The sequence below is a fragment of the Canis lupus genome, chromosome 3 (assembly GCF_011100685.1).
Source record: "Canis lupus familiaris isolate Mischka breed German Shepherd chromosome 3, alternate assembly UU_Cfam_GSD_1.0, whole genome shotgun sequence".
Classification (NCBI taxonomy): domain Eukaryota; kingdom Metazoa; phylum Chordata; class Mammalia; order Carnivora; family Canidae; genus Canis; species Canis lupus.
In genome coordinates this window covers 54,170,203-54,190,523 of record NC_049224.1, presented here as the reverse complement: position 1 = coordinate 54,190,523, position 20,321 = coordinate 54,170,203, and the positions used below count along the sequence as shown (strand labels likewise).

Sequence of the window (20,321 nt, the reverse complement as noted above, 5' to 3'; positions counted from 1 at the left end):
GGGCCAGACTTGCTGAGAGCTTGGAGCAGAGTATTCATGCCCGAAGGTGGAAGGAGCTTGGGAGTCCAGGACCTAAAGGGACACTGACATCACTGAAGATGCAGTTGGATGGGAAGACTTCTGTGTGTGAGATCACCGTGTTTCATTAAAGAGCTGCGGGGACTCTGGGGGTAGCTCAGTGGTTGAGCATCTGCCTTTAGCTCAGGGTGTGATCCCGGAGTCCCGAGATCGAGTCCCACATTAGGCTCCCTATAGGAGCCTGCTTATCCCTCTGCCTATGTCTCTGCCTCTCTCTCTCTCTGTCTCTCATGAATAAATAAATAAAACCATTTTTAAAAAAGAAAGAGCTGGAGGGATCCCTGGGTGGCTCAGCAGTTTGGCGCCTGCCTTTTGCCCAGGGCGTGATCCTGGAGTCCCGGGATCGGGTCCTGCATCAGGCTCCCTGTGTGGAGCCTGCTTCTCCCTCTGCCTGTGTCTCTGCCTCTGTGTGTGTCAAATCAATCAGTCAATCAATCTTTAAAAGAAAAAAAAATAATAAAGATCTGGGGATGGTGTGGGGCTGCCCTTGAATCCTGGGGGAGGGTTGGGCCAGGATGGGAGTTGAACCACCAACATTAACATATCTAAAGAAAGGTGTGTCAGTCTGATGTGCATAATGCTGGGAAAATAAAGGTCAGAGAGCCAGCATGTTTCTGGTTTTATCCAGCTTGAGTGAGGACAAGAGAGGGTTGAGCAGCTTGGTCAAGGGTGGTTTCTCCCGGTTGTTGTAGAGAGTTAGGTCTTGCGTGAAGTTTTCTGGAGCTGAGGAGTGGCTCTCCGTACTGTTGCTCTGAACCAGTAAGTGAAAAATCCACTGTGTCTCTCAGCACATTGCTTAGTTCAGCTGGTTTTTTTCATAGCCAGATTTACTAGGGAAGGACCTAGTGTGTTGATTACATCTGGCTCAGGCCTCTTCCCATCCTGGACTGATCTATAGACTGGTACCAGCTCATACTTTGAATAGTGCTGCTCAGCATCATGCTCCTTTCCAGGTACCTGGCCCCCAGGCAAAGAGGAAGGTGCACTCTGGGTAGAGAACAGACATTCTACTGACTGAAAGGGCCTTAGCCCCTGTTGGGATCATCCAGCACCTGATCCATTTCTCAGTAATGTGTCAATCTGTTACCTGGAGGGCAGCCCTGGTGGCGCAGCAGTTTGGCGCCGCCTGCAGCCTGGGGTGTGATCCTGGAGACCCTGGATCCAGTCCCACGTCGGGCTCCCTGCATGGAGCCTGCTTCTCCCTCTGCCTGTGTCTCTGCCCCCCTCTCTCTCTCTCTCTCTCTCTCTCTCTCCCTGGGTCTCTCTGAATAAATAAATAAATAAAATCTTTTAAAAAAAAATCTGTTACCTGGAGGCAGATCATTGCTGATGTAGTGAAAAGTCCATTTTTGTTTTGCCTTGTACTCCTCAGGCTCAAATCTTGGAATGTGGCCAACAGATTCAGTACTCGCCTGGGAAGTTTTGCTGGCAACCCAGGCCATCCTTAGATGACAGGGCACTGACTGGCTCAAGGGTACTAAGATATCCTTCTCGCAGTCCATGAGTCCATTTTAGATCAAAGTTCTAGTAGACATTTCAGGGTTTTTTTTTTCTTCTGACTATCACAAACTGGTGTCTTACTTTGTTTTTCATAAAATGGAAATTGGTTTCAACACATTCTTGCTACTGATATCTGGAAGGTGCAGTGGGTGCCCATCCTTCCTGTAGGTATCATGGATCCTTGAGCTTAGACCACCAGATACAGAGCAGACTGAGCCTGGTTCCCTCTAGAGAATTTCACCTCTAAAATCTGAGGAATGTAACATTCTGCTTTGTTGAGTATGTGTATTACCTTTCTCATTACTACTTCTTTTTTTAAAATTTTAAAAAATATTTTATTTATTCATGAGAGACACAGAGAGAGAGAGAGGCAGAGACACAGGCAGAGGGAGAAGCAGGCTCCCTGCTGGGAGCCCAATGCAGGACTCGATCCCAGTACCGTGGGATCACGCCCTGGGCTGAATGAAAGCGGCGCTAAACTGCTGAGCCACCCGGGCTGCCCGCATTACTACTTTTTATAAAATGTCGTTTACACATAAAGTTACACAGTTTATTGATAGAAAAGAGGTATGGAACACAGCTTACAAATAATAAAATATATGATAATCTTATTTAACCAACAGAAATTGACTCTCTCCTTGTTCAGGAGACCAGAAATCTGAAATCAGTACCAGTGGGCGGAGAGCACCATGTCAGCAGGGCTGAGCTCCCCAGGAGGCTCTAGGGCAAAATTCGTTCCTTGCCTCTTCACTCTCTGGGGGCTGTTGGCATCCTTGGCTTGTGGCCCGATCACTGTAATCCGTTGCTGTGGTCACATTGCTGCCTCTCCTGGGTATGCCAAGTCTCCCCCTGCCTCTGTCTTGATGGGACCCAGACCACCCAGCTTATCTAGGATCATCCTTACTACTTTTTGACCTCATTGACGGTTCTGGAACCTTGGCCCCTGCATTTCATTTTTGTCTTTCAGTCCCTCCTATCTTCCCCAATTAAGCCTAGCATGCCTGCTGTTTTCCTGCCTGTTTCTTCAAGCTCCATACTCTCTCCCTGAGGGATCTTAATAGCTCTTCAGGCTTCAGTTCCTCTATGTATCTGTCACTTCCCTCACCAGTACCCAGAGGGTCACCAATTCCCACTGACTGTGTCCCCATAGCATCTCAGACCTGTCCCCTTGGTCCCCACTGCTGCATCCTTGTTTGTGCCCTCATCATGTCTTGATCAGGCTGTGGCACTGACCCATCTCTTCATCTGTGACTATCCATCTTTCATTCATTCTTCATGGGGGACCAGAGAAATCTTCCTCAAATTCATGTCTGCTACCTGTTAGTAGCTCTCCCTGGCTTCTAGGAGAATGCAGACCTTAGTGTTATATACAGGGCTCTCCACAAGCTGGCCCCTCTTTACTCGACCACCTTGTTTCTCCTTCTCTTCCATTGTTTTGCTTTTGATATTCCTTCCTGGAAGACAGTTTTTTTCCCCCTTTATCCTGAATTCAGGTGTCCTTTCCTTAAGTTTTCCTCAATTCCTCCCATCTGTGTGGCAGCCCCTTGTCTGTGAATCTGTGTCACAATATGTTTACTGGTATCTGTGTGTCTCTCCTACCAGATTGTGAGAGACTCAGGAGCTATCATGTCTTATGTACCTTTTATCCCAAGGGCCTATCATAGTGCCTGGCACATCGTGATAGGCACCCAGTTCACAGCTGAAAACCAGAGCTCAGCATCTGGCGCTACCATTTAGCAGCTCTGTGAGCAACGAACAACTTACCTTATCTCTCTGGGTCTGTTTCTGAAAGACACAGTCCTGCCTCAGGCTGCTCCTGGCTGTTAACTAACACAGTTGGGGATGATTTTTACTTTCCCAGCAAACTACCCTATGATGTGACCCCTGAGCAGGCTCTGGCTCATGAAGAGGTCAAGACACGTCTAGACAACTCCATCAGGAACATGCGGGCAGTGACAGACAAGTTCCTCTCAGCCATCATCAGCTCTGTGGACAAAATCCCGTGAGTGCCATGGGTTGTGACCCCAGATAGAGCCCAGTATGACTCCCCCCGCCCCCATCCAGTATGATGCCTCCAGTATGACTGTCCCCTCGGTACGATCCCCCTCAGTATGACTCCCCCACCGGTATGATCCCCCTCAGTATGACTGCCCCCACACCTAGTATGACTGGCACCCCTGTTCCGGCCGCTCTCACGGCAGTCTGTCCATCCCACAGGTATGGGATGCGCTTCATTGCCAAAGTGCTGAAGGACTCATTACATGAGAAGTTCCCTGATGCTGGTGAGGATGAGCTGCTAAAGGTAAGAATCTGGACATTGGCACGTCCTTGTCCTTCCAGTAGCCCTTTGAGGAAAAAGTTAGAAAACAAGGCCCAACCTGAGAGCTTCAGCAAGTGTGCAAGCGCAGGTTCCAGCAGTAGTTTGCCATTGGCGGTGAGCTCTTGAAAATGATTGTAAATAGTAAATGATACCTCTCCTAGTCCCTGTGTAGTTCCCTTATTGTTTGGCACACAGACATCAAACAAGTAGAGGAGGTGACTTTCCTGTCTTGAGAGAATTTCTCCGAGTCCTGTCTTTTCGCTGAAGAATTGCACCCTCTGCTGGTGGCGGGGTGAATGGCAGCAAGCACCGTGGTTTCTGCTAAGGCTGTTGCTGATCACTCTTTTTCTTACTTGGCTGTGCTCCTTCCTTTCCCCCCCTTAATCTGAACGCTTTTTTCTTCTCTCTCCTAGTTCTGTGCTTTCCTACAATGAGGCCTCGATTCTAGACTTTCTATTCAGGTGAATTAAATTTTTTTGTTTTGTTTTTTGGAATGAAACTCCAGGGGAAATGCTGTGACTGTCCTTGAATTCTTCTGTGGAGGAGATGTGTGTTGAGTGGCTTTAATTTCAGAGGCATGAACTTGTCCACCACTAAAGTCAGCAGCATGAGGATGGGGTGTGTGTGAACATATAACACATTGCTAATTAGGTCACGTGGGTGATAGTAGCCTTATTTGCTGCCCTGATATGTGAACAAAGGATGCCCTAAAACGCTTAGTGACAGATTTTAAGTCTATAGTGATTACCTTCTGGACCTGCTCTTTCATTATAGTGATATTGGGTTCTGTTATTTTCTTTTTGTCTGCATCCAACCGAGGGATCTTCTGTTGTTTTAGTTTCAGCCTCGAGAGAAAGTGTGTGCATGCGTGCATGCATGCATGTGTGTGTATGCGTGCATAGTGTTTTACTTTTCCTCACAGGACTGCATTTTCTGGTTTTCTTTGCTAGCAAAGTCATTTGTGGCTTACCTGGTGGAGTGGTTTTTCACAGCTGTCTTTCTTTTTCATCTGTTCCCAGATTATTGGTAATTTGCTTTACTATCGATACATGAATCCTGCCATCGTTGCTCCTGATGCCTTTGACATCATTGACCTGTCGGCAGGAGGCCAGCTCACCACAGACCAACGCCGAAATCTGGGCTCCATTGCAAAGATGCTCCAGCATGCAGCTTCCAATAAGATGTTTCTGGGAGATAATGCTCACCTGGGCATCATTAATGAGTATCTCTCCCAGTCCTACCAGAAATTCAGGTAGGGGAAAAGGAATAAGGTACTTAAAAGGTCCTGTGGGTGTGTTTCTATCTCTGAATGTCAGGACAAGATTAAATACATACTTGACTTTGCCTGGGCCCTGCCATACTATAGGATAGGTGTTTGATATGCTCATAGCCCCTGGAGGTGGTAAAGGGGATTTTGAGCTGTTAAAATGTATTCCAACAAAATAGACCGCACTTAACATAAATGCAGTGAATCCACATTAGGCATGTGTTACTTTGTAATCAGCAAAGAATCAAGAGTGCTTTCAACATTAGTAAATTAAACATCCAGTTCTGAGTTCATGGCATTGTCTTAGAGATAAAGTTGGTTTGCCTAATGACTCCGGTATTCGCAAACTGTTTTAAATGATGGGTGAGCGGTTCTTGTGGGTGGAATTAAAACTGGGTGGAGGGAGAAGTTATTAGAACCACCACCCCAAGGCCATGAAGCCCAGCGGACATGTGTAACTTCTTTGGAATCAACGGCCTTGCCTGGCTTCTCTTTGAACTCATTGCTCCAGAGGTTTGTGGGATGTCCTCTGGCCAGCTTTTCACATATGTGTCACCTAAGGGTCTGGCTCTCATGTTTATTTTCAGACGGTTTTTCCAAACTGCTTGTGATGTCCCCGAGCTTCAGGATAAATTTAATGTGGATGAATATTCTGATTTAGTGACCCTCACCAAACCAGTGATCTACATTTCCATTGGTGAAATCATCAACACCCACACTGTAAGTATTTTTTCTTTAATTACTTAGTTTCATTGCTCTAGCCTTAATTGCCTCCCCTGGGTGCTGCTTACCATCTCTGGAAAGCCAGATACCTTACCTTCCTTTGATCTTGCAGACCTCACATCTGCCTTGCTGTTTCTTTCTTTGTGTATTAAAAAGACCTTCTAAATATCTCAAAGTGATCCCAGGCCCTCTACATCAGAGTCACCTGGGCTGATAGTCACAAATGAAGTTTCCGGACCCCACCACAAGCCTGCTGAAACAGTCTCCATGGGTGGGCTGCATAGTCTCCATTGTGAGCACCCATCTAGGGACTTGATAAAATACTGTTTTTACTTCTTCTGTTTATCCTGGCCCTCGGTGTTATTTTTCTAGCATCTAAAATACCCACTTTTTCCTCTGTGGCCCTTAGGATTGATTTTCCCTTGAGTGTTCCTCTTTTCCTCAATATTTTTATAATTCATTCCTTTCTCCTTCGGGGGTATATAGAACAGGAAGTGAAGAAGTATATAAAATGTAAGGGAAATTTCTGAGGGCATCTCCTAGGGTAATAGTATCTTAAGTCTGCTTGAGAACCCTTAATATGGGGACAACATGGATCCTGTGCACTTTTCTCTGAACTAGGAGATGCCGTATATGGTACACATTAAGTATAAGTATGCATGTGAGTTATTTGAACTGGTTGTAGGTACGTTGGTGACTTTGAACATAGAAGTCTGTAGTTTTGTTGTTCTCTCCCTTGTAGGGTCCACTTAAATCCCTTGTATCTACAAGGTTGAGAGAGAACCGGTATTTCCTCTCCATGCATTATCCCATAAGTCATTCAACAGAGGCCAGCACGATGCTTTGTAGTATATCATTTACTTACGTTAGTTTGCTGAGGATGGCCTGCCAGTTCTTTGAATGCAGGAGCTTTGTTATCTGACCCCTTGTATGCTGTTTGGCCTTGTTGGTGGGGCTAAGGGCTGATGGGCTGAGTGTCATGCATGGACTTGACTACTGGGTATTCGATGCAGCTCCTGTTGGATCACCAGGATGCCATCGCTCCAGAGCACAATGATCCAATCCATGAGCTGCTGGACGACCTGGGCGAGGTGCCCACCATCGAGTCCCTAATAGGTAAAGTTCTGACTTAACTGCCCAAAAAGTGACAGGGAAGGTGCTGGAAGAGTGCTATAACTGCCACCTCGTCCATTTCTGCACTACCCGAGCTCTGCGTGTGCATGAGGGAAGAAAACAGATGAGATCCACTCCTGTTTGTGAGGAATTGAGATCCAATGGAAGAGAGAAGTTTACATGTGTATAATATACACTTAATCCTATAATTAAAATAAAAGTTCTGTAAAGGAAATGAACAGAATATCTTAGGAGAGATTTGTCATGTTACAGTTATTAAAATGACTTGTTAAACATTTATGAAATTATTTTATTATGGATCCTTTGTTTTTATTATTTGGCATTTAGTCTATTTCTCAGGAAGAGTGTCCTTGCCATAGTGTAAATGTTGGCTTATTCAAGTATTTTCTTAGGCTTGCATTTTCTTTTCCTTGTATTAGTGTATCCTCTCCAGTATCTCTTCTATTATACTGATCCTCTCTACTCTCCCCAAACCGTAGGAGAGAGCGCTGGCAATTTAAATGACCCTAATAAGGAGGCACTGGCTAAGACAGAAGTGTCTCTCACACTAACCAACAAGTTTGATGTGCCTGGGGATGAAAATGCAGAGATGGATGCTCGGACTATCCTGCTGAAGTGAGTACTAGAAGTGAGAAGAATGAGGTAAACATAGCACAGAGATCCCTTGGCCTCGGCGGATGTATCCACTTGTTCATACCTGAAGCCATCACCTTGGCCTTTTAAGCCCCTCGTGGTTCTGGTCTCTTTATCTATTATCCTCAGCACAAGACTTATGTCCCTATTTGCTAAGATGCTAAAGTGAGATTTACACCTAAGAAATCCTAACCCTGGTACTCATGCTGTTGTTATTGAATAAATAAACCTGGGCCCAGGAGTGCCTTGTGTTTGCAGCTACTCGGTGGGACCTTTGGGAGATGGCATGTACTCATGTACAGTTCAAAGTGTACTGCTGCTGCCTAGCTCCATTTGAGAGGAAGGTGGAACACCTGGTGATTTTATACTCTTCCCGCATCTCCTTTCAGCACGAAACGTTTAATTGTGGATGTCATCCGGTTCCAGCCAGGCGAGACCTTAACTGAAATCCTAGAAACACCAGCCACCAGTGAACAGGTAAAAGTCAGGGGTTCAACATGGAGGTGGAACCCAGATACTAGGAGGTAGCAACCTGCAGCGGGGACCAGAACACAGTAATCCAATCCAGCAGCTGGTGCATGAGCTGGGTGAGGTGGTGATTAGGGCCCTCTGAGAACATTGTTGGCTCCTACATCAAGAGGCAGGTGCTCTTAGGGCGTGAGGCTCAAGGCACATAACCTGCAGTCTGTGTGTGTTAATTTAACTTACTGAAGCAGAGTCAGCGAGTCTGTCTAGGAATCTATCAAATATTATATCGTTAGAATTTTGTTAAGTGCCTTGGTAGATAGAAGAAAAGTACAGGATGTGACTCCAAAACTCAATGGACTCATGATCTGGTTGGAGAAGTGTGGTATATGTACCTGAAATAATTAGAAAACCAAATGCGGCAGTTCTGGAAAGAGGCCAGTGAGGAGCAGAGCATCAGGAGGAAGCAGGATTCAAGCCTCCCTTAGTGGGCAGGGATGGGTCTGGTTGTGCATAGACGACGAGAGGTGTCATGAGCAGGAGAGTTCCCACAGGCAGAGGATGAAGGAGGGAAGGGCACGATGTGACCAGACTGACATATCTAGAATGAAGATGTAGTGAGGGCGAGTCATGAGGAGTAAGACATGAGAACAAATGAAGTAGGATCAGGCAGATCCTGAGTAAAGAGCTTTTGTAACTGTGGGACCATTTAGTACTGATCAGTTAGGCAGTGCTATCAGAGCAGACAAGAGCTGAGCAATCTAGGTGTGTGATAGATAGAGTCCCAGGCCCTGTTGGCTGGGGGAGGGGGGGGCAGTTCAGCAGTGGGAAGGATGGATGATGCACTTCATGTTTAAGACACCTCTTTTGCATTTGTGAAATGTAGGTCATTTGTTTCAAATTTTGAGCACAGGAATCCTTTTTGTTAGATGAGTGTTTACCCGGAAGCCCAAGTATAAAGCAGGAAAAATGGGAGCTACTCTGGTAGCACCAGGAATGGGGCTCTTGCAGCCCCACCCTCTGGGACTTCAAGATCGTGTGGGAATCCCTTATGGCTGAGCACTCTTTGAAAACCATTGTTTGAATGGTTTTCAAACCATGAATTCTCAGCTTTTAGATGCTATGATTAGTAATTGACTAGATGTGTGTGAGAGGCAAGAAAAGAATCATAGCCAATACTGCACCTTGTTTAACCTGAAAGGAAGTTTGAAGCAGGGAATGTTTGAAGCAGGGAACCAGTCTTTAATGAGAGCCTACTGTTAGTTTGGTGCTTTCACCTGTGTTCTTTCATTTCCTCTCCTGCTATTCCCATCTTCCACAGATGAGGTGAGTCTTGTCATCCTCTCCTGCTATTCCCATCCATTTCACAGACGAGGAGTCTAAGACCCTTAGAGGTCACATAGCTTGCCCAAGATCATCTGCTTGTAGTGGCAGAACTTGGATCACGTTCTGACACCAGGGTTTATGCTCTTCATGTTTTGTGAGGCAGAGTGGTCTTGACATTAGGAGAGAAGGGTGATCTGGGAGAAGGAGTTGCTCCAGTTTGGGAAGAATTACAAGGCATTCCAAATGTGAGCATCCTGGTACAAATAGTTCAAAATGTGGACCAGAGCCTTAGCCACGAAGATTAGGATCTGTCAGCATAGAGGTGATCACTGAAGTATTGAGAATGAACAGTTAGAAACTGCCACAGGTCACTTGGAATTACCAAAATCATGCCTAAGGCAAGGAGAAAATACAGAGGGTACGAGTAAGGTGACAACTAAGAAAAAGCACTAGATTCAGCGTGGGGGGCGGGTAATAATTGGCCATGGGAGTGGAGATGTAGAAGCCAGATTGCAAGGAGCTAAAGAAGAAAGAAAGCAAAAAAAAAGAATGGACCAGCAGTGTGGGTCCTGTCTGGCAGGGACATAATGGGCAAATGTTGGATGTTGACTGGGAAAAAAGAATCAAGGACAGGACTTTTCATTCTGTAGATACTGGCATTTGCAGCATGCTTGGAAGCAAAGGGAAGCCTTCAGCATGATCCAGCCTGGCCAACATGGCAAAAAGCATTAGCAAGAATTGACTGAGCACCAGTATTGCTTGGTGTGATTATAACATTCACCAATGGATAAAGCTGTGTTTCAAGTAAAATTAAATAGCTCTCACATCCCAAAATGTAATAGAAAAAAACGAGGGATTTCGTAGCCACTGGATCCCAATCTCTAACTGTACATGAGGATCCAGGAAAGAAGTCCTAGAGGCCATGTGACTTCATCAATGTTATCTCTAGATGAAAAGAGATCTGCCTGTGCTCCATGCAGTTTCTCTGTCAGTTGTCAGAGGGCAGGTTTGTTCCCTTGTTTCCAGAATGGAGTTTAACAGCTGTATAAATCCACGTGTGGATATGCTCTGTAGATTGAAGTTTTGGATTAGTGTGGTGGACTTGCCAGCAACTTCTTTCTCTTTTCTGTATCTTTAGGAAGCAGAACATCAGAGGGCCATGCAGAGACGTGCTATTCGTGATGCCAAAACTCCTGACAAGATGAAAAAGTCACAATTTGTGAAGGAAGACAGCAACCTCACCCTTCAGGAGAAGAAGGATAAAATCCAGTCAGGCTTGAAGAAGCTAACAGAGTTGGGGACAGTGGACCCAAAGAACAGATACCAGGAGCTGATCAATGACATTGCCAAGGTACTACATATGGGGGACAGTGATGGCTTGGCCATGTGTAAACTCAGTCTCAGAGGCTTGTGAAGTGACAGTAGCTATTCAGATGACAACAAACCTTCAGGGCGCAGGCAGATTGGTGTCTTCTTCTCTGAGGAATTGTTTTTGACTTTTCCAACACCAGGATTTTGCCTGCCCTTTGATGACTTATTCCATGACCTAAATCAATAGGGAAAAGACCCTAACTAGAGCTTCCTGTGTCTTGATTTGTCTTTGGCCTTAAAGAATTCCTCTAGATCTTTTTAGTGATTACTGTGACGTATAAATTTACATCAAGTTGGTCGTGGAATTCTTGATTTGTGTGCATCTTCACAAGTAAGGGGCCCTGGTGCAGATGTTCACTGCTGGCCCAGTAAGGAGGTACCATGCCCATCAGGGAGGTTGGTGATTGAGGTGGTAAAATGGTGTTTTCTTCCCTCTCCTGACAATATATTTGAGAGATTTAAGGCAGCTTTGCAAGTAAATGCTAAGAATGTGGAAGTCTGTAAAAGTAACACATTTCCCTATCTCTAGAAAATACAGATGGGGGAAAAAGACTGATGAGATCTGAATTTCTTTGCTAATTATTATTTTTTTAAAGATTTTATTTATTTATTCATGAGAGACACAGAGAGAGAGAGAGAGAGGCAGAGACACAGGCAAAGGGAGAAGCAGGCTCCATGCAGGGAGCCTGATGCGGAACCTGATCCTGGGTCTCCAGGATCACGCCCTGGGCCGAAGGCAGGTGCTAAACCGCTCAGCCACCCAGGGATCCCCCTCTGCTAATTTTTTTTTAACATAAATTGCTTCCTGTTAAGAAAGTGTGGTCATGCAAGCAGGGCTAAGCACTGCTGGGCTCCAGTATGGACAATTCAAGAAGCATGTGATACCTACCATCATTTTCCTAATTTCAATGATTGTGTCTTAGGACATTCGGAATCAGCGGAGATACCGACAGAGGAGGAAGGCCGAACTGGTGAAATTGCAACAAACCTATGCTGCTCTGAACTCGAAGGCCACCTTCTACGGAGAGCAAGTGGATTACTATAAAAGCTACATCAAAACCTGCTTGGATAACTTGGCCAGCAAGGGCAAGTGAGTTTTTTTTTTTGTTTTTTTTTTTTAAGAATCGATGTCGGGGGAAAAGAAGTAGAGGCAATGGAAGTGACCTTGGAAGTTTTTACTTAAAACATGCTGGGTCTAATTATTCCTTTAATTCTTTATTTTGCTTTTAATTCTTTGCATGATTTTCTAGTTCCATTTGTTGTTGTATAATGTAAATGAATTAAGTAGGGGGGATTTCAAGGTGCTTATTTCTAAGCAGCCCTTGTTCTAAAAGATCTTCTTGGCCCTAGAAATGAAAGAATCATGGAAAGAAGTTAGTTAGTGCTCCCCATACCCAGATGTGCCTCACAATCACTTAAGGAATATGATAGGTATTTTGATCTCTTGGCCTCTCTCTATACCACCTGGGGACACAGGATCCCAGACTCCAGCTTTTTTCCAGTCACCAATGAAAATCTGATGTGGCCTTCCTGGCACAAGCCACAACCAGCAACATGCCTGTTTTATAGGGAAGGAAACTGAGAACCCAGGGGGATGGGTTGATAGGTGCAAGTTCTATCCGTAGTAATGACTAGGGTTAGTTTATTTTGTTCTTCTCACTTTTCAGTTTAAGAATTTTCCAATTTGAGAAAGGTTGAGAGACTAGAATAATAAATACCCATTCGCCCTTCATCTAGATTCACCTGTTTTGGACATTTTACCTTCTCTGGCTTCCTTACTCTTCCACCTGCACTCTGGCTCTCTCTTTGCCTCCCTGGAAGACTGAGGTGGGGCAGGGCTGATATGCAGGGATAAAAGTCAGGCCTGGCTTACAGAGGGCTCCTGTGATCTTTTGACATTTCTTCTTTGACCACTTCCTGACTTTATATAGGCATAGGTGTTTCTGGTTCAACTTGTACTTTTCCCTCCCAGGCTTGGAATTAGCTATTTCTCCCAAGCATTGCTGGCCCCTTCAAATGAAGAATGGTGTTTAGAAACCAAGATCTAGACATTAGATGTGCTCATTGGTACAGGGTCGTCATTGCTTCTAGGTATTCTAAGCAGAGAGCTAAGTCTTTCTTTCTGTGTTAATGGCTTGCAGTATCCCATTGCACACATGGATATAACAATTGATATGGTCAGTTCTCTAATGATGGATATTTGTGTTTCCAGTTATTAAAAAATTCTGCACCAAATAACTTCTTGTACATAGATTTTGCAAATGTGAGAATATTTTTGAAGATAAATTCCTAGACATGGAATCACTGGGTCAAAGGTTTTATACAGTTGTAATTTCTGTAGATATTGCAGTTGTCTTCCATAGCAGTTCCCTTTGACTCCTGTACCAGCATTCCCGCCCTGTTTCGTGAGACCCTTCCTTTGGGAGTCCCAAATCTCTGGTTCTCAGGGATCTCTCTTCTTCCTTTGCTTGCTTTTGAAAATCACTTCTTACCTCGATTATCACAGTAGCCTCCTAAGATCTTTTTCCTTTTTCCCATTCCTCTGTATTTACTACACTGGAGGCATAAAGTCTTTTAAAAATTACTTATTCTGAGATATTTATTTTTGCCCTGCCAAGCCAGGGGGCTTACAGTGACTCTCTTGGGGTTCAATACAGTTCCTTCAGGCTGGTGTTAGAAGCCTTTATAGCTAACTTGTAGGTGTTTAGGTGTTGAGAGGGACCCAGGCAGATGACTCTCAAATTCATGGTGGGTTTGCAAATATAATTAAAGGCAAAGCAATTTAGTAATGTTTCCCCTGTTTTACAGAGAGATTCCTCAGGCTAATCCTAACACTTATTTGCCATTTTAGAATCAGTTTGTTACTTAGGCTTATATGTGGGAAGTCCATTTTCTGACCCCATATCCTTGAACTACTAAGAGACTTGTAGTACACAATTACAGATAGAAAGTGATATGGTGTGATTTTTTTTACAGGGTCTCCAAGAAGCCTAGGGAAATGAAAGGAAAGAAAAGCAAAAAGATTTCTTTGAAATACACAGCAGCAAGACTACATGAAAAAGGAGTCCTTTTGGAAATTGAGGACCTGCAAGTGAACCAGTGAGTATTTACTTCTTTACTTTGTCTTATCATTATCTTACTGCCTTTTCTTTCTGTTATGTGGATGGTCGTTTTCATATTTTCTATCTACTTATCTAACTATTGAGGTGAAACATTAGGCCTAATAGCCAGACTTAAATTTGTCCATCATAAAAGGGAAAGTATTTCTTCCCCTTTGTTGTAGAATATTTGCCCCAGGCTGTGTTCACACCTGTGTGGGCCCCAACTTAATTTTTCCTCTTTAAAGCAGGACACCATTTCTTATTTATCCTTGTGTCTAAACCAAGAATAAATAAGAATAACAAGAAGAAGGGTTTACTTTATTCCACCTGAGGCTGGGGATCAGGGACTTACCCTCATTCTCTTTCCTGGGGATTGCCAGCTTGCTCTGTACAAGGTCTCTGGATCTGGCCTGGCTGTTGTTAGCAGGCAATATTAATACCTGCTCAATCTGCCCTGTGACCTTATGAAGCTGAGCTTGAGATTTTGTGTCTGTTAAAACAACAACTTTAGGGATCCCTGGGTGGCGCAGCGGTTTGGCGCCTGCCTTTGGCCCAGGGCGCGATCCTGGAGACCCTGGATCGAATCCCACGTCGGGCTCCCGGTGCATGGAGCCTGCTTCTCCCTCTGCCTGTGTCTCTGCCTCTCTCTCTCTCTGTGTGTGACTATCATAAATAAAAAAAAAATGAAAAAAAAAAAAAAACAACAACTTTGTTTAAAAAGAAACTTAACTTTTCTGATCCTAAAATAGTATGTATTTGTTGTTAACCTTTGGAAATTGGTAAAGCATGAAGAAAAAGAAAAGGCACCATCCACTTAATTTATCTACCTATTGGGGATCCCTGAATGGCTAAGTGGTTTAGTGCCTGCCTTTGGCCCAGAGCGTGTGATCCTGGAGTCCCGGGATCGAGTCCCGCGTTGGGCTCCCGGCATGGAGCCTGCTTCTCTCTCTGCTTGTGTCTCTGCCTCTCTCTCTCTCTCTCTCTGTGTGTGTCTCTCTCATGAATAAATAAATAAAATCTTAAAAAAGAAAAGAAAACTGATTTTTAAAATGGAGTTATATCAAACAATGAAAGAATATAAATCAATGTCTATCATAAATAAATAAATAAATAAATCTTAAAAAAACTTATCTGCCTATTATTTTTTTAACATAAATTGTAAATATAGCCCTGTATCCCCATTTTTTTTCCCCGTAACATTTTGAGGATTTTCACTTTCTTTGAAAGCATGCTTTTTAATGGCCACAAAACACTCCATGTTGTAGTTAAAATTTAACCATTCACCTACTGTATGACATTTAAGTTTATTTTACTTTTTACATGATTACATTTGTGGTATACCTTTATATGTAAATCTTTGGTTTTACCTATGATTATTTTTTTATGATAGATGCCTAAAAATGGAATTTCTAGCCAGAGTGTTAACATTTTTTCATTATAAAAAACACAAGGCATAAAATTTATCATCTTAACTATATTTTTAAGTGTGTAGCTTAGTAGTTTTGAGTATATTCACCTTGTTATGCGACAGATGTCCAGAACCTTTTCATCTTACCAAATAAACTATACCTGTTAAACAACAGCTCTGCATTTCCCTCTCCCTCTCCCCAAGCCTGGCAACCCAATCTACTCCCTGTTTTTATGTATTTGACTCCTCTAGGCACCTCAAGTAAGTGGAATCCTACAGCACTTGTCTTTTCATGACTTGGCTTATTTCACTTGGTTCATCCATGTTGTAGCATGGGACAGATTTCTTTCTTTTTTAGGCTGAATAATATTCCACTGTATGTATATGTACCACATTGTGTTTGTGTATTCATCAGTGTCCATTTGGATTTCTTGCCACTCTTGGCTCTTGTGAGGAATGAATGCATGGAAGTGTAAATATCTCTTTGGGATCCTGTTTTTAGTTCTTTGGAATATATACCCTAAAGTGGGATTGCTGGATCATATGATAGTTTTCAAGTTTTTGAGGAACTGCCATACTGTTTTAAATAGCAGCTTAAAAAAGTTTAACTTGTATATATATCCCTGAAGTAGTACGCTGGTTGAGTGTGTGTGTATAAGTGTGTGTGTGTGAATCATGGCTTATTATCTGTATTTTCTCCAATCATTTTTGGGGTTTTTATGTAGAGCAGTTAATGCACTTTACGGGTCTCATATTTATTATCTCTTCCCTTCTTTTTGTCATTATTTTCTATTGTTTAAATGCCATCCTTTTTTTGGGGGGGGGGGGCTTCTTTTAATTTCTACTAGAGGCTTAGAAACCAGATAACAAAGCAAACTGATTCAAATAAAATCATCACAGAAAGTCTCTTTAAGGAATGACCTGTGAGGACCTCCTGTTGAGTAAGATGTGAATGTTCTAGTGTGTGGATTTTGTGACCTCTCTCATAGCTTCTCTGTGGCCTGTTTTATATCATTCATGGTTCTTGGCTCTGTTCTATAATTGAATTCTAGAAGTCTGGACCAACAGGCTTTGATCACTCAGGGAATAACATATCCCCACTGAAGTTTCTGGGCTTATAACATATTGAGAATGAGTAATACCTTAAATACTCTTGGTAAATAGCAATGTATCTTTGGTGGTACTTGGTACTGAGTGCATTTGTATCTATGGCACCCCCTCTCATGGCTTTTTGTTCTGACCCCTTTTTGTTTACTTACACACTTCTTACAATCCTCAAACATGCATTCATCCTTTCCTCCCTCTCCTTCCAGTCTAGTTTCCCCTTGATTATCCTTTTACCATTGGATTTAAGCAGTGGCCACGGGGAAAGCCAAGAGAATTCCTGTGACATCATCCTTTCAGAGGGTGGCATTCCTCCATGGTCCCTCTTCCCACAGCATGCAAGGGCTGCAGGGAGAGGTTCCCGGCTCTCCCCAAGTCTCCGAGCATGTGGTAGTTAGAGTAGTAGCCACACACTGTTCTACCTGTAGAAGTGTTTTGGGCCTTTATTTGGTACCCCTTTTCACTCTTGAAGAAAGATTGTTTTGTTCTTTTTAAGATTTTATATGTTTATTTGAGAAAGAGAGAGGGAGAGCGCAAGTGGGAGGAGGAGCAGAGGGAGAGGCAGGAGCAGACTCCCCGCTGAACAGGGAGCCCCACGTGGGGCTTAATCCCAGGACTCTAGGATCTTGACCTGAGCCAAAGGCAGATGCTTCACAAACTGAGCCACCCAGGCACCCCTTGAAGATTGTTAATATTCTTTCTACATTTCACAGAATATTTTTATATGAGAATGAAAAAAATCACACCCTTATGATGTTATGTTTCAACAGGTTTAAAAATGTTATCTTTGAAATCAGTCCAACAGAAGAAGTTGGAGACTTTGAAGTGAAAGCCAAGTTCATGGGTGTTCAAATGGAGACATTTATGTTGCATTATCAGGTGGGTATGCACCATACAGAACTGAAAACTTTATATGTGATGTGGTTGTGTTCTTTTTGGGGTGGACAGTAGGTAAAAAAGACACATGTTTGGATCACCCTGCATTGAGCCAGCGCCCACACAGGCGGGAAAGGAGCTGAGGGCTGCTGTGCATCTGACTTGGTCTGTACTCCCTGGAGAGCTTGGGCAGATCTGGACGTCTTCTGAAAGCTTTTATCTGAAGCTACTACTTAGTGTTGGCACTAAATTGAACTGGTACCTTGACGTTGAACAAAATGTTTAAGTAATGATAGTAGAAAATTGTAAACCTATTCAATAGCTTGAAATCTTTTCTCATTTTGATTTGATTTTGGGGACTTAAAAGTGTATTTCTGACAAGATGTGTATAAATTGCATCTTTGTAAACTGAATCCCATTTTAAATTCGGGAAGAACTCTGCAGTGAATCATTTATAACATAATTTAACCTATTTTTTATTCCAAAATATTTCTAGTCTTTACGCAGTAGAAAAGCACCAGGGTACCACAAGGCCTCCTGGGCTCTGTCCAGGCTCCACAGCTCCGTGTGTGTCCTCATCACTTCTGTCCCATTCCTTGTACTGCATCTCACTGCTGTGCTCTGTGGGCCTGGGCAGGGGCCATCTCTGAACGTGTGCTGGGCTTCTGCACCTGCTGCCCACCCCCCAGCCCTCTCATTTATTCCTGCACACATGCCTGCCAGACCGTGAGCTCCTTAAGGACCCACGGTAGTGTGTCTTCATTTCCTCCTTAGTGATGAGTAGACCTTCAAACATGTTAGCTGAACAAAAGTGAAGTGATTCTGTGATGCACATGCTCAGGTGCTTACACCCAAAAAAAAAGATCCTGTCACGTCTTTAGTCTCACCAGCGTTGCACAGGCCGACCAGCCTGCCTCGGTAGCATGTTGATCCGTGCACAGGCGCATTAAATATAGAATGAGGATCAGGTGCAGGTGTTCTGTCAGGCACAGGTGACACACCAGGGCCTTCGTTCTCATGGAGCTGCTAGAATTTTTCCAGAAGTTGCATTGTTTGAACTTTGGGTTCTTTCAAGTGCCTTGACTCATTCTGTCTCTTCTGAAGTTCATGTGCAAGACTACTCACTTCCTAAATGTGCTCTGGACAGTAGAGGGCAATGGGAGAAGCAGGGGCTCTAGATCCAGATCCAGATCCACTCCATGCCACTCTGAATATCTCTGAGCCTCATCTTTAAACTCGGGATAATCACACCTATAGGACTTTTATCAGGACTTAAAAAGACACTATCTGATGTGCCTACCCAATGTTGAGCACACTGGAGGCACCTAATAAACATTTTGTCCTTCTTCCCCTTGCCTTCAAAATATAGAAATTTTCTCACGTGAAATAAAAAGTAAGACTCTAGTGGATACTATTGAGATGACGTTAGTGGCTGTATCCTGTCTTCAGTGATTAGTATATTTTATCATAGATTGAAATGCCTCCCCCTTCCCCAGGTGACCCATCACTTAGACAAACTGGAGACACGTTATTGTCAGCTCTGAAATAGGAAGTATGTGTGATGAGTGAACATGCTGCTTTTTCTTTCCATGTTTTGTGTATTTTGATATACAGATGTACCAGAATATTCTGTTGAGCAGCATGTCCCATTCCTTGAGTCTCAGGGTGGTTGTGCAGTGGACCGTTCTGTGGTTGGGCACCTCTTTTTCACACCACTTCACATTTGTCATTCCTTGTTCCTTCTGGATCCCTCCCTACATCATGTCCTTTCTTATTCCACAGACTTGTTTGACTGTAAAATGTTGTTTTTATAGGACCTGCTGCAGCTACAGTATGAAGGAGTCGCAGTCATGAAATTATTTAATAGAGCTAAAGTAAATGTCAACCTTCTGATCTTCCTCCTCAACAAAAAGTTCTACGGGAAGTAATTGATCCATTGCCACCAGACCAGAAGGATGAAGGAAAGAAGCTCCTCACGGTGACCTTTCTTGGGTCCTTCTTTACTCATTGGAAGCAAAGACCCAGGCCACAAAAAAGCCTCAACTTGATACACTCCCAACGCCACGTTTTTAACCCTCCCACTCTGATGGGATGTCTATTGCCCTTTCTTCATAGTGAAACTGTATTTCAGGCTGTCCGACCCTCTTGTCCCCTCATTTTCTTCCGTCACTTAGGAAAGAGTGGAGGCTCCACTAAAATCTCTGTTGTTATGGTCTTAGAGGCTGCATTACTCTATTGTAAGCTTTGGTGTTTAAATTAGCAACAGGGATGGTGGGGCTTGAATTCTTGTTACTTGGAAGTAGGATCTATCAACACGAATAACACATGCACATAAGGCACACAACTCACAAGTCAGGTCATCTCCTGGCATTCAGTTGTCATTTGAAGGTGAAATTCCTTTACGTTTCCATCCCATCGGTCAAATGGAAGGATCCAGGGGCTCATTGGTTCTCTTCCACTGTTTTCCTTTATAAGCAGGAGCTAACAGAAGTCAGTGCTCTGTGTTCAAAGAAACATTTCTAGCAAAGGGGAGACACAGTTTTAAAATGTTACCATTAGGGCAGCCCCCGTGGCGCAGTGGTTTGGCGCCGCCTGCAGCCTGGGGTGTGATCCTGAGACTCAGGATCGAGTCCCACATCGGGCTCCCTGCATGGAGCCTGCTTCTCCCTCTGTCTGTATCTCTGCCTCTCTCTCTCTCTCTCTCTCTCTCTCTCTCTCTCTCTCTGTCATGAATAAATAAATAAAATCTTTAAAAAAAAAAAATAAAATAAAAAAAAATAAAATGTTACCATTAGGGCAGCCCGGGTGGCTTAGCAGTTTAGCGGCACCTTTGGCCCAGCGCAGGATCCTCGAGACCCGGGATTGAGTCCCACGTCGGGCTTCCTGCATGGGGCCTGCTTCTCCCTCTGCCTGTGTCTCTGCCTCTCTCTGTCTCTCATGAATAGATAAATAAAATCTTTTTAAAAAATAAAATAAAATGTTACCATTAAAAAATAAATAAAATAAAATGTCACC

General features: G+C 43.6%; 1 protein-coding gene across 1 annotated transcript in view; it reads left to right on the top strand.

Annotated features, from left to right (window-relative positions):
* The window catches only part of IQGAP1 (IQ motif containing GTPase activating protein 1), a 107,851-nt gene extending 87,834 nt beyond the window's left edge, over positions 1-20,017 (top strand). The window contains exons 27-38 of the mRNA XM_038532895.1: positions 3,440-3,580; positions 3,796-3,880; positions 4,918-5,150; positions 5,753-5,885; positions 6,902-7,004; positions 7,502-7,637; positions 8,045-8,132; positions 10,585-10,797; positions 11,741-11,907; positions 13,794-13,916; positions 17,201-17,309; positions 19,121-20,017. Coding sequence (XP_038388823.1) covers positions 3,440-3,580; positions 3,796-3,880; positions 4,918-5,150; positions 5,753-5,885; positions 6,902-7,004; positions 7,502-7,637; positions 8,045-8,132; positions 10,585-10,797; positions 11,741-11,907; positions 13,794-13,916; positions 17,201-17,309; positions 19,121-19,234 — 1,645 coding nt within the window. The 3' untranslated portion in view covers positions 19,235-20,017. The remainder of the gene's footprint in view (positions 1-3,439; positions 3,581-3,795; positions 3,881-4,917; positions 5,151-5,752; positions 5,886-6,901; positions 7,005-7,501; positions 7,638-8,044; positions 8,133-10,584; positions 10,798-11,740; positions 11,908-13,793; positions 13,917-17,200; positions 17,310-19,120) is intronic.
* The last annotated feature ends 304 nt before the right edge of the window (positions 20,018-20,321 follow it).